We start from the raw sequence: 12,701 nt of genomic DNA on the forward strand, positions 1-12,701 counted from the left end.
GTTCTAGAATATCTCAGGTCAGCAGAATTCCTTGTCCCAGCCATCTGTGGATTCGCCTACAAGAGGGGACAGGAGGCTCTGCTGCAGGTGCAGGTGCTTGTAAAATGCCTTTGAATGGCAGGGGGTGGCTTGTGCTCATAGTAACACCTTGGAAGATGCATATTCCCGAGCTATTCCCCCGTGATCCCAGTGATTCCAGCTCCTCCTCGGCAGTCCCCTCACGCTCTCCTCCACTGACGCAGGCCAGTTAATTTTGGCTTCCAGAACACGCAATAAATAGAAAGAAGGCAACTGAAATAAAACCATCTATTTCGGTTGGGTTTTTTATTCCAAGCACTTGTTGGAGCTGCACTGGGGTGCTCCTCTCCATGTGTTGCCACCAGGCAGGCCTGGGTGCTTCGATGGAAAGCTTTTGCCATGCAAAATCCCCCGTCCCTCACAGGGAATTCCAGGGAACTCACTCTGCACACGAATAGGATGGTTTTTAATAACCCCTCTGATACCAGTGTTTCCCCCTTGTCAGTGAATTCAATCAGGTGTGTTACTGACAAAAATCAAGTATTATTTCTGTCAGTGACCCAAAAAGCAGATTTTTTTCCTGCAAAAAAAATTTGCATCCTCTCTATTCAATTCAGAATTTTAAGACAATTTTAAGGCAAAATTTAAGACACTTGTGTTTTACTGATACTGAGCAGATATTGGGAACTGCAGTCCTGTAAATGGCTCAGAAATGATGAGCAATACAAGCAGTACTGAATACCTTGGCAGTTCATGCATTCAAAGCTTCACTTCTGCTTTCATTCTTTCCATGAACCGTTTGGTCTTTATTGATAAACCAAATACCACAAAGCTTCATTCTTCAAAAGTCTTCCCCTTTCCTTTTCTTGACATTGTCAGTTTTAAAGCAACCAGAAATGCCCCCTGAGTCACCCAACACAAGCAGCTAAGAATGAGAATGTAGGATTTAATTGAAAGCCCACAAGCAAAAAAAAAAAAAAAAAAAAAAAAAAAAAAAAAAAAAAAAAAAGAAAGAAAGAAGAAGGAAAAAAAAGAAATACAGACCCAGCCCATGCTGTCAGGGTATTTTTCTCTTTATGTTTTATTTAGTAATGACAACGTCATGTTGGCAATGAGAACAGACCATTGTGCATCGCTCGCCTCAGTAACACAGCAAGGGTTGTTCCAGTTGTAAAAATAAATAATAAATAAGAAAGCAGCTGATATCTCCCTGTAAACACAGCCAGAGGCTCAAAGGTGGGACCAGTTTGGGGATGGTAGAAGAGGACTTGGAGCAACATCCCTGAACTGGTCCTTGGTCCCTTGTTCTGCTCAAGCAGCTGTGAAAAGCCCAAAGGATCCTGTGCTCTGGCTGTTGCTGAGACAGGGGGGCAAAAGAGAGTTCCCTTGGCAAGGAGTGAGTACCAGTGGGATAAGGATCTCCAGGTTTGGTCTTTAGGGATAAACAGAGCCCTGGAAAGCAGCCCTCAGCAGGGAGCAATGCTGGTGGCACATTCCAGCACAGGCTCCACATCACCCACCCAGACAGCTGCTGCCACCATTGCTGCCAAGTGGGATCCACACCTCTCCAGGACCCCAAATTTCCTACTGAGAGGGACTTTCTGAAGAGCTGGCCCCAGGTCTGGGCTGATGATGTGCCCTGCCACCCCTCTGAGTCACAGAATTCATGGCACTGACTTCCCTCACTCCGTGGGTTTCTGCTAAAGTGCTGTGGCTGCAGACTGGTTTCACCATCCAAGGGAACACCAAGCCCGATTGTAAACCCAGGCAAAACCCCAGGATTTCTCTCCCATGTGTGAAAATCAAGTTTTCCCATAAGGTTTCTCACCAAAGTGCCTGTTTGACTCTCTGTTCCCTGCCTAGGACAAGCTGCTGTGTGCTGAGATGCCTTCCCCATCTTTAAGGGGAGAGAGGCAGCAACTTGGTCTGCAAAGCATCCTTGCACTGCCTCTGTGGTCCTCTAGCAGCTCTCCCTGCTGCTATTGGTGTACCTCGCTCCACAACTTGTGCTACAAATCTGTCTGGTGCTCTCAAATCGTTACACAGAAAAGGTGGGAGGCATGCTAAGTGCTACAACAGCTAAAATAATTTAATTTACAAGCTCCTCGGAGCGAGGGACGTGCGTGTGTGCTTTCAGCAGTGCTCCTCTAATAAATACAGATATAATAATAATATCAACAGCGATAAAATAAATAACAGTAATAGGAATAAACCGTTGTGCACGTGACCTAAGATTAGGTGCAATCTGAAGGTCGTGGTGGAGCTCAAGCGAGGGATAAAAACGTCACTGCACTGGAAGGAGGTGGAAAGCTTCGATGCAGCGCATGCACAGGACACAGCTGGAGGATCTTGGGACCAGGAGAAGGCAGGCGCAGGATCCCTCCAGCTGAAAATGCCAGGTGGTTTCGGGGCTTTTATCCCGGCCATTCCCGGTGGGCAGGAGTGGCAGCCCCCTGTGCTGGCCGGTTCAGCAGGTCAGAGGGCAGGTGGGAGCTCTTTGGCTGCGGATGCCCGTGGGAATCCCGTCTCCTCTCCCTGAGCTCGCAGCTCAAACCCGATTCCTTTCCGCGTCCGCAGCAGCGCAGGGGAGGCTCCGGGCTCCCAGCCGGAGAGGGAGGAACGCCGGGTCCTGCTCCAGGTGCTGGGGGATCCTGCTAAAATTCCAGAACTTCATCCGAAGCCCGGCCACGCGGGCCTCAGCCCTGGCCAAGCGTGTCCCACCCCGTGCCTGTCCCCCGGCCGGTCCCCGCGCTGGGCTCAGGTGTGCGAGCGCTTGCTGGAGCCGCGGCTGGCAGCCTGCCGGGTCATGTCCTGGTAGGAGGCAGATTTCAGGAAGCGGGGGTAGGAGTCCTTCTCCATCAGCGTGCGGGTCTTGGCCTGCGCCTCGTTGAAGCAGGCGGAGGTGGCCCCTGAGAGGTTCTTGCGGGTGATCTCCCGGGTTTCGTGGTCGATGTTCACCTGCGAGGCAGCAGTGCCCACAAATGTTAACCCTTCTCCCATATGAGGACAAAACCTGTTTGTAATCCATCTTCAGGTGAGGCTGAAGACGCTCACAAACCTTTCTATCCCTTCATGGTTAGACTCAATTTCTGTTCCAACATTAACGAGCCAATTGTGATGGACCGCGCGGTGTTAGAAATTAAAGCTCTCATGAGCAAGAGCACATCTTCCCCCTGATCCAAAAGCACTTTAATAAAGCCCACCAGGATAATTTATTCCATTCCCACCCTATTTGATGCCACAGAAAATGCTCTCACCTCCCTAGGCGCCTCACTTTGGACAAACTCCTCAAAGATCCTGTTGGCTTTGGAGGCCAGCTTGGTTTTCGACCGGGTCTTTTTGAAGTCCTCGCATGCCAGCCAGAAGTCGAGGTTCTCCTCGCTGAATTCAGTCTTCAGGAAGGTGTGGAAGGCATTTACTCCGCCTGGGGAAGGGGCAGAAGAACAGTGAATGGAACAGAAGGGAGGAAGAGGACCAGCAGCAGACACTGCCTGTCGAGCAGCAACATCACCCTGGGAGCTCAGACTGTGACATCTGCAGATTTCCTTTCCCTCCGGGCAAATTCCACCCTCTGAGACACTGCTAATTGGCCTCTAGACTCCAATAAAATCCTTTCCCACAGACAAGTAATCCTCTGGTTTTATTTATCTGACCTTTCCGTAATGAGGCCTCAGAGTATTTTCTTTACAGCTTTGGAAAAGAGCTAATTCTACCTAAGGAGGAGCACGCTGGCTGACGCATCGGAACGCTGCAGGAGCCCAGCAGCACTGCCTTGGGTTTGATTTCTCAGCCGAGATCCGGGGGGAACGAGATGCTGAGGGCGGGAGAGTAATTGCAGCAAGCATTTCAAAGCTGTGCTGGGAGGGTGGATTGAGTTACAAAGCTGGAGATGCTCATTAGCCATCACAGCACGTGAGGAAGACTGGGGGGAAAAAAATACACTTGGCCTCAGCCTAGCGCTGTGGAAGGACTTTGTCTGGCTGGGGAAGAGCTTTTAAGGCAGACACCTACTTTTGGGTTAAAATTTGGCACTTGTGCCATTGTGCAGAGCCCAGTGTAAGGAGGGGATGATGTGTGGGTCTAAAAAAGAGGTCCCATCTCTGGTTCTGGAGGAGCTGCCTCCATAGGGAGAGGGACAGAGCATCTCGCACACACAGAGCTGATCTCAGAGGGGGAAAAGACCACGGTTATTCAGTGAAACAACTGAATTCCTTCTCCCTGTGGATAAGCCATCCCCGGAGGCACAGGTCAGACAGACAGAGGGCAGCAATGCAGTTGTTTGGACAAGCCTGAGGGGAGGTGGCTGCATCTCTGTTTCCACCAGACACCGAGAGCAGACGCTGCCTTCTCCCAAGCGTGGAGAAAGGGCTGGGTTGGGAATACCATGACGTTCCCCCCTGGCAGGCTGCTCCTCATGGGATGCCCATGACAATGTTCCTGACCCAGGGCAGCAGCGAGACAACACTTCTGCCCCCCAAAAACACCCACCCAGGAGGGAAGGGTACAGCTTCACAGGGCAGGCAATGAGCCCTGTGCCTGAGATCTGGGCAGGAAAGGGACCCCTTTCTAAATCCTAGAACACCTCATTTGAGGAGGAGGCGAGACCTCATCGTACGCTGACTTCAGTCGTATAGCTCACCACGAGGACATTTGTCCTACATGCTCTCACAGGAAGAAGAAAACAAGATGCTACTCACTTTTGCTCTTGAGGAGCTGGTCAAAGGACTCCCTCCATTCCAGCACGTCTCGGGAGGAGTCTCTGGAAAAGACAAAAGGATGTAAGGCTCGCTGTCCAGCTGTGAGGGGTGGGAGCCCTTCACTTGTGCAGCTCCGAGACACAGCAGCATTTGGCAGGAAACCAAAGGAGAGGCCAATATCCATTACCTGTGGGCTCTCTTTCCTCTCTCCTCCCTTTCTTTTACCTTCCCTGATGGCTCACCCGGCCTCAGCTCCATGCTGCTGGCCAGGAGGTTCTCTAGGGGATGCTCAGAAAAACCCTTTCCTGCCGATGCAAGTCCAGCAGGTTCTCTAGGGAATGCTCCTTTTCTGCTAGTGCTGTTCCAGCAGAGCCTCCTCTGCAGGAAGACCCCCTGCCCTCAGCAGCAGTATTTAGTGTTCTGTGTTTAATGCTGCCTGCATTCCCCGGTAATAACCCAGACACTGGTGTGAGGCACCAGAAAGTGCAGGAGCCCCGCGGGTTCCTTGCCTCTTGCCAGGGCCCTGCTCTCTGTGCCTAATGCCAGAGCATCCGTTCCCCCGTCGGATTTTATAACCGCTGGAGCTGGGAAGTGATCCGCCTTCCCGGCCCGCCTGGGTGGGACTATGTGGAGGGGGAGCTGCGCAGATGGGCAGGAGCATCCCTCGGAAAAGGCTGCTCCACGGGGATCTGGCCCGGCCTGAACCCGGGGCAGAGCAGTGCTGGGCTTACCTGCGCCTAGAGCCCAGCTGCAGCTTGCTGGAGCTCCCAGTCTTGTGTCCCAGCTCAGGTTTATGAAGCAGGATGCCCAAGCGGGTCTTCAGAACCTTGGCTCTGGAAGGGAGAGAGGGAGGAAGGGGAGAGGTGGGATGGCTGGACCGTCAGTCTGCCGCCGCCGCCCCACTGCTGGCAGGGGCTGCACCCCACAGGTTGGGGGGCACAGCCCTCGCTCCCCAGCTCCAGCCACTTCTTTGCTCTCTGGTGTGTGAAATAAACGCTCCCCACTTGCTTTTCCTGCTCCCTGGCAACCACGCTCGGCAGCGCATTACGCCTGGGGAACTGTTTTCTCCTGCTCGCTTCCCAGGCAGAGACACATGGAATATAAAGCACGACGAGCTCTTTCCTCTGGGGCAGGTAACAGAACAGCTGCCGAGTGCCCAGCTGGAGCCCCCCCAGCTCCCCGGAGCTCACCTGCTTCCCTTTCCCATCCCACTCTCTCGGCAGCTCTCCGCTGCTCGCAAACCGCTGGAAAAACACAGCGATTTCTTCCCGCGCGGCAGAGCGGGAGCATCTCCCTGCTGCCAGGCTGCTGCTCCCCTGCTCTCCTCTTTGGGGTGCCCCAGGGTCCCCAGAAGCCTGTCACCAGGCCGTGGAGAGGGCAGCGCTCCGCTGCAGCGCCATCCACCTACCCCATGCCCTTAGGAGGCAGCGGCAGCGCTGATGCTCCTGTGCCAGAGGCTGGGATGATGCTCCTGTGCCAGAGGCTGGGATGCTGCTGCCTGTCCCCGCGGCTCCGCGGCCAGGGCACGGAGGAGGCACCTCCCTAGCGGGATCTGTCTGCGGCAGCAGGGCAGGAGGAGCGGCTCCTGTCCGTCCCCAGGGTGTCCCCGAGGCGGAGGGTGACCCCGCCGCCCTTTGCGTGCCGGGGCTCGTTGGTACAAAAAGAAGGGTTTAAATGTCAAGCCGGCAGCGCGGGGCTTTGCAAGAGGAGCGACGTGTCACTTAACAGTTCCACCGTGTTGACAATAACACTCCTGCTGCTGCCGCCAACTCGGAGCAAGTTGTGCAGAGGCAGAGCCGGAGAAACCCTGGGGTGTGTGTGTGTGTGTGTGTGTGTACAGCCCTGTCCAGCCTCCTCTCCCTCCGCTCCTTTCCCCTCCAGGGGAGCAGAGGGGATGCAGCCACGACAAAAATCACCTGGCTGCGTGTTTTCTCGAGGCCTGTACCCCGGTTCTAACCCTAACACTACAGCAGCACGGGCTGCTCCAGGTGCCTCTTTTCCAGCGAGCCCTCTGCCTCCCAGAAGCGCCTTACCTTTCCAGGCAAGTGATGGGGAGCGCGGCTAAGCCCCGGCACATGCTGAGAGCTGGGCACCCGGGCATCCAGCAACTCATCGGCTCCTCCCGGGGCTGGGGGCAGCGGGCTGCGACAGGGGCACACCTGCCCCGCGGTCCCTTGTGCTGGCGGCTGCGACAGCGGCGCCGAGCCGCGCTTTATATCGGGTGGGAGGCGGGAGAACGGGGAGGGGGCCCCGGCATCGCTCCAGCCTCCAGCCAACCAAAAGCTGCTCAGGCAGAGCCCGTGAAGAGATAAGGGCTTAGGTAAGTTTGTGTGTGCTGCTGAGGGAAGGGGGGAGTGGGAGGCCCAGGCTCGTCCTTGAGCATCACAGTCACAGCCGCTTCCTCGAGAACAGGGGAAAAAAAAAAAAAAAAAAAAAAAAAAAAAAAAGGCTCGTTTCCACCGACGTGTGGAGCCTGCTGAGTAACCGCCGGTGGGAGAGCGAGGGACAGCACAGAGGCTGCAGAGAGTCGTCAGCTCCATCCCGCTGCCCAGGGCTCCCGAACCTCCCCGCGGTCCCCGCAGTGCAGCAGCAGCGGGCTCTGCCCCAGGGGCTTAAGCGGGGGATGCCGGCCCCTGGCAGGGGCGGGAGGGTTTGTGCTTCCCGCCGCCATGCAGCAGAAGAGTGTCATGTTCCCTCTTAATGCCGCCGCCAGTCCGCAGATGGGGTATGTAAGGACAATGGCCGGCCCCGTGTGCTGGCTGAAGTTGAACTCCTTCGTCACAAATCCCCTGCTGGGCGTGTGGGGAGAGAAGGGAAGGGATGCACGTTAAAGGGAGCCAAAACCTGGGAAAGCGGCTGATAATGGAGGATCTTGATGAGACCTGAAAATTGGAGGGAGATTAAAAGCCGGGGAGAGGCTGGAAGCTGGAGGGGAAGGACTGAGCCAGCAAAAGAGAAAGATTAAGAGAAAGGGTTAAACCAGCGTACACCAGCAAACCCCAGGGTCTGGTGCTACAAGAAGCAGAGATCCAAGAAGGCAACAGGTCCCCTGTGGTGAGGTCAGGCTCACACAGGATCCCAGAGCTACCCTCCCTGCAGTTCCCAGCTCAGTGGCTCTGGAAGGGAGTGACCTTAAACCTCCCTGCTCACGGCCAGCCAAGCACCAGGCCACAGCTGCCACTTCCACTCCTCATCCTCTCCCTTCCTCCCTGCTATTCCCAGCTCAGACATTTTTCCAGAGCTCCAGTTGTCTCCTACCCTTGCTGCCTGCATTCATCACACACAGCACATTGCCAGAGCATCTCTCCCTTTGCCAGAGCATCTTTCCCAGGAGAGATGAGCTTTGCCAGGAGAGTGGCAGCACGAAGCCATCTCGGCCCTGGGCCAGGGAGAAAAGACTCATCTCAAGCTGCCTTTGGGAGCAGGAGCAGGAGTATATCTGGGTGGGAGACTTTGGAAGGAGCATGAGGCACCTCAGCCCCACTGAGCAGTAAAGGAGAGTCCTGTCCTCCTCTCATCACTTAGAAAAAGCCACAGAATGGTGTTGCTCATGGACAGACAGGAAAAATGTATCAGGACTAATGACTGAACACACACTTTTAGCTCCTGTCTCAGCTGTAATGTAAGAGCAGCCTCTTTCCTGATGGCTCTGGGGTTTTTCACTCAAATAATCAAGTTTAAGCCTTCTTGGTTAGCAAATATTCAGCTACAGATGAATGGCTGGAGCTACACGAAGCTCTTACTCATGTCTTCCCTATGCCTTGAAACCATGATTAGAGCTGTGCTCCTTGCTGTGGATTCAAGGGAAGAAATGGAAGAGTAAAGGGGAGAGGGCGGTAGGGCAGCCTTTGCCTGTACAGCTGCTGAGAAGGTCAGTGCACACCCACAGCGTGGACAGAGCTGAGTATCAGTTTTGGAAGTGCTTGGCCACACCAGCCTGGGGCTCCACCCCAGTTCAGCACCATGCTGGGAGCACTGGTGTCACAGCAGCAGCGCCACGTGTGGGAAGGGCCACACTCAGCTGTCCCACAGAGCCACTGAATGGTCAGGGTTGGGAGGGAGATCTGGAGACCTTCCAGTCCAGCCCCCTGCTAAAGCAGGTTGGCACTCCCCTCCCAGCTGTAGGTGATAGTGATAGAGGGTTTATGGCAGCAATGTCCCTTCTCCTCATCACCTACATCTCCATCTCCTCCCTGGTTTGTCACACAAATGCTGTGGGAAGTGTTCACCTCCATCCCTTTCCCCTCTAGAACTGCAGCCCATCCTCCCCCTCAGAGATGTGCAAAGTCACAGGATGCTGTGGTAACTCTCCCTGGTGTTTGAGGCACGGTCTGAGCAGGTCACACCGAGAGGAAAACCTCCAGAAGCCTGGACACGTGCTGCAGGCACAGGGAACAGACGATTTCTGGCTGCACCTCCGTGGTGCCTGGCACAGCCACCGTGCTGGGAGCCACGTGCTGCTTGGAGCAGCCAGGCAATCCTAGCTGTGGCAAAAAACACAGCTGGGATGGCAGCGACAGCAAGTGGGGATGTGAGCCAGAGCAGAGACACTCTGCACATCACTGCCTCGAGATTACAGACTGCTGACCCCCGCTCTCTGCTTCAGGCCCTGCTGCCTGCTGCTTTCCCCCAGAGTAATAAAGTGCATTGGAGAAAGGTGTGTGGGGTTTTACCTCGTTCCCTGTGGCAGATTTTGCAGCTCTGGGCTGGGGTGAGGCCAAGCTGACAGTGAAGCAGAGATGAGGAACTGCCCGTGGTGAGAGAAAGAGAGCCCTGTACAACCCCAGGGAAGGGAAGGGAAGGGAAGGGAAGGGAAGGGAAGGGAAGGGAAGGGAAGGGAAGGGAAGGGAAGGGAAGGGAAGGGAAGGGAAGGGAAGGGAAGGGAAGGGAAGGGAAGGGAAGGGAAGGGAAGGGAAGGGAAGGGAAGGGAAGGGAAGGGAAGGGAAGGGAAGGGAAGGGAAGGGAAGGGAAGGGAAGGGAAGGGAAGGGAAGGGAAGGGAAGGGAAGGGAAGGGAAGGGAAGCCAAAGGCTGTGTGGTTTTGGGCACCACAGCAGCTCAGCCAGAAGAGGCACAGGAAATGCCACACTCACACCAGGGTGTTTGATGCAGAGTGTGGCTCTGGGACACAGGGCAGTGCCAGATCAATGTGTGCAGGTCTGAGCCCAGGCACAGAAGTGGGATTGAGCTGTTCCAGCAAAGTCCTCCTCCCCAAGGCTGGGACAGACCCTCTGCCCGCTGTGCCACAGCCACCAGGTGCCTGCACAAGCCACCAGCTGACCCCTCTGCTCCCTCTGGCAGCTTTTCTGCCTCTCCCCTCGGATGGCGCTGTTCAAAGACAGGCAGCTGGCCAGCCTGGGCTGCCCTAGGTGAGATATTTCATATTGCAGAGCTCTTGCCGGGGTTATGCAATAACAGCCTCTCAGCCCTGCCCCGTATGTGTACTCACATGTCTTCGTGCTGCTCTGTATCTAATTTAATTACGTGCTTCCTGTCTCATTTAGCTCAGCAGCCTCCCGCGGCTCCGGCTCCGTTGCCTCCATTATCAGCCCTTGTTTTGGAATACAAAAAACTCAAATAAAAAAAAAAAATACAGAAATCTGTGTCGCAACGCCTGGGGCCAGGCTCCCTTCCCAGAACCGTGCCACAGCCTTGCCGGCACCATCCCACCTCCCATCCATGTGGACCTGTTCCATTTCCACCAGCAAGGTCCTGGCAGCACCAAGGCAGGTGCTCTGCTGAGGCTGGGACGTGGCTGGGCTCTGGAGGCACCCATAGCCAGCATTTAGGGGGGTACAGCCCCCAAATGGCTTCACCTTCAGCACCAAAACACAACACACACCCCCATGAGTCCCAGAGACTGCTGCTGGTGTTTCTGGGTTAGTGTTTGCAAAATGTCAGCAACTTTGGGAAACACAGCAACAAAGGTTTCAGCCCCAACCTACAGAAATGGGGTGGGGAATAGGAAACAAGGGTTTGGTGACAGGGTCCAAAGTGCCCTCGTGTGTGTGCACAGGCAAGCTCTGAGGAGGGATTCTGGCAGAGGTATTTTTGTATTTTTATACTGTTCCAGTGGAATATGGGGAAAATAGAGAAATAGATTGGGAGGGAGAGATAGGGAGAAGGAAGATTGGAAGAGCCAGAGGGAACTGTGCTTTTGGGGGCTCACCAAAGGGTCTGTTCTGACTTCTCCAGAACCAGTGGGGAACCACAGAGGTGGCAATCAGGAATGGTCAAACCTGAAGGCACTCCAGCAGAGCCTGCCATGAAATCAGGGAGGCCTTGAATGCAAAGGGGCAGAAATGAGAGGTTTAAAGGCCGTGCTCGTGTTGCATAGCCCCTTCCTCCACCTGCAAGCTGTTGATAAGCTCTGGATGTCTTTAGGGAAGGTAGTAAGCCAAGGAGGTGGGAATGGGATGGAGGTTGGTGCTGTGCAGGCAGGAGTGTTGTGATGGGGACAGGGTTTAATGATGGGCTTGGCAGTGTTGTGTTAGACCTGATGATCTTAGAGCTCTTTCCCAACCTGAGAAATTCTGTGGTGGTGCTAGGGAGGAGCAGGGAAGCTGCCAAGGCTGAGACAGCAGCCAGGCATTTGCTAGTGGTCCCTGAGTAGCCACATTGCAGCTGGGTCTCAGCCATGGGCACAGCTTGTGGGGCAGGGACAGTCAGGGACAGCTGGGGGACACCATATCGCTGTGGCTGCAGGTGAGCCTGGCTCCATCTGTGCCTGCCCAGCCCATCCCATCCCAGGACATCCCAGCTGCCCGTGCAGGATCCCTCACCCTGCCCCTGGGGTGTCTGATGGATTCCCAACACTCCACATCCATGTGCAGCACGGGAGGAAATCGCTGCTCGGGAAATTCGTAGCAGTGCGGAAAGAGATTATTGAAATGATAATAAAAAAATTAATAATTAGAATTACAAATGAGGCTTTCGAGGGGCAGCTGTTATCCACTCTGCTCACGTGCTGGCTTTGCACAGCTGCACAAGGAGAGAGAGGGAGCTGACAGCAGGTACTTTTAATCTTCTCTTTCCGTTCCCAGCACCTGCTTTTTAAAGCCACTGAACAGCCAGGAAAAAAAAAAAAAAAAAAAAAAAAAAAAAAAGATGATGGCTAAATATATCCTAACTAAAGAGGAGAGGCAGAGCAGCACTAATGGCAGATCCTTCCTTGGATGCATTCAAATTGGTTTGGCTCAGAGACAGGCTGAGGGAAGAAGCAAGCAGATGAAAAGGAAAAACAGTGGAAGAAGAGATTTAGGGGGAAGAGAAAGGGGGATAGAAAGAAGCCAGAGGGGCTGATAAATTCCACTGCACCTATCTCCAGAGGAAAACAAGCCCATTGAATTTTTGCTTTTAAATGCAACCCCGTGCAGACTGCAGAGCAAACACTCACCTTTCACAGGGAGAGGGGGTCGTGCTCCAGGCAAGGCAGGAGCCCTCAGTGTGCCCAGGGCCAGGTGAGATCCAGGTCACTGCTTTTCCTGCAGGCCAGCCCTGCTCAGGAGATGCTCAGCCCTTCCTCACTGAAGCCCTACATGACTTCTGCAGTAAATCTCTCACCATGCAATTTCCCACTGAAATTGCCTCAACTGCCCTACTCCTTGCCCCTGCTAATGCCTCCCCTTCCCCTCTTGCTACCCAGGATTGCCCTCAGCTGCTGCCTGGCCCTTTCCCATCCATCCCAGGCTCCTCCAGACTCCCCAAAATGACTGGCTGGTGACTCTCACCCTACCCCTGCTCATTCCTCCCTGGTTTATCCCATAAGGATGGAGCAAGCTGAGCCCTGGGTGTGAGCTGCCTGCTGGAGCACAGGGTTGCTTTTTATGGTCCGGAGAAACTCTTCATTTGTTGTTTGCTCTTCATGACCTGATCGTGCTCAATCCATCCACACTGCTCCCTTTTCCCAGGAGCCTGTGCATCCCCCACCTCTGCTCCTGGTGCAAGGAGCAGGCTCAGCACTTGTTCCTACCTCTGGCCATGATGGC

At 54.5% G+C, this 12,701-nt stretch overlaps 1 protein-coding gene and 1 long non-coding RNA gene across 4 annotated transcripts; both read right to left on the bottom strand.

The window, feature by feature from the left end:
• Window positions 1–1,073: 1,073 nt before the first annotated feature.
• Window positions 1,074–6,828, bottom strand: RGS16 (regulator of G protein signaling 16). 3 transcript variants are annotated; one of them, XM_066324759.1, is made up of 6 exons: window positions 6,749–6,828; window positions 5,447–5,548; window positions 4,903–5,064; window positions 4,716–4,777; window positions 3,276–3,442; window positions 1,074–2,976 (listed from the first exon to the last, which is right to left on the bottom strand). In XM_066324759.1, the coding sequence occupies exons 1-6, from the start codon at window positions 6,826–6,828 to the stop codon at window positions 2,776–2,778; spliced, it is 774 nt and encodes a 257-aa protein (XP_066180856.1). In that variant the 3' UTR covers window positions 1,074–2,775. The 3 variants fall into 3 exon arrangements, with proteins under 3 accessions (XP_066180856.1, XP_066180857.1, XP_066180855.1); XM_066324760.1 differs by lacking the exon at window positions 4,903–5,064; XM_066324758.1 differs by lacking the exons at window positions 4,903–5,064; window positions 6,749–6,828 and adding an exon at window positions 6,124–6,179.
• A 580-nt stretch (window positions 6,829–7,408) lies between these two features.
• On the bottom strand, window positions 7,409–12,268 carry LOC136365210 (uncharacterized). Its single transcript, XR_010744297.1, has 3 exons — window positions 12,110–12,268; window positions 10,163–10,264; window positions 7,409–7,507 (listed from the first exon to the last, which is right to left on the bottom strand). It is a non-coding gene; the product is annotated as an uncharacterized lncRNA (long non-coding RNA).
• Between the last annotated feature and the right edge of the window lie 433 nt (window positions 12,269–12,701).

Source organism: Sylvia atricapilla, chromosome 9 (genome assembly GCF_009819655.1).
Source record: "Sylvia atricapilla isolate bSylAtr1 chromosome 9, bSylAtr1.pri, whole genome shotgun sequence".
Taxonomy (NCBI): Eukaryota; Metazoa; Chordata; class Aves; order Passeriformes; family Sylviidae; genus Sylvia; species Sylvia atricapilla.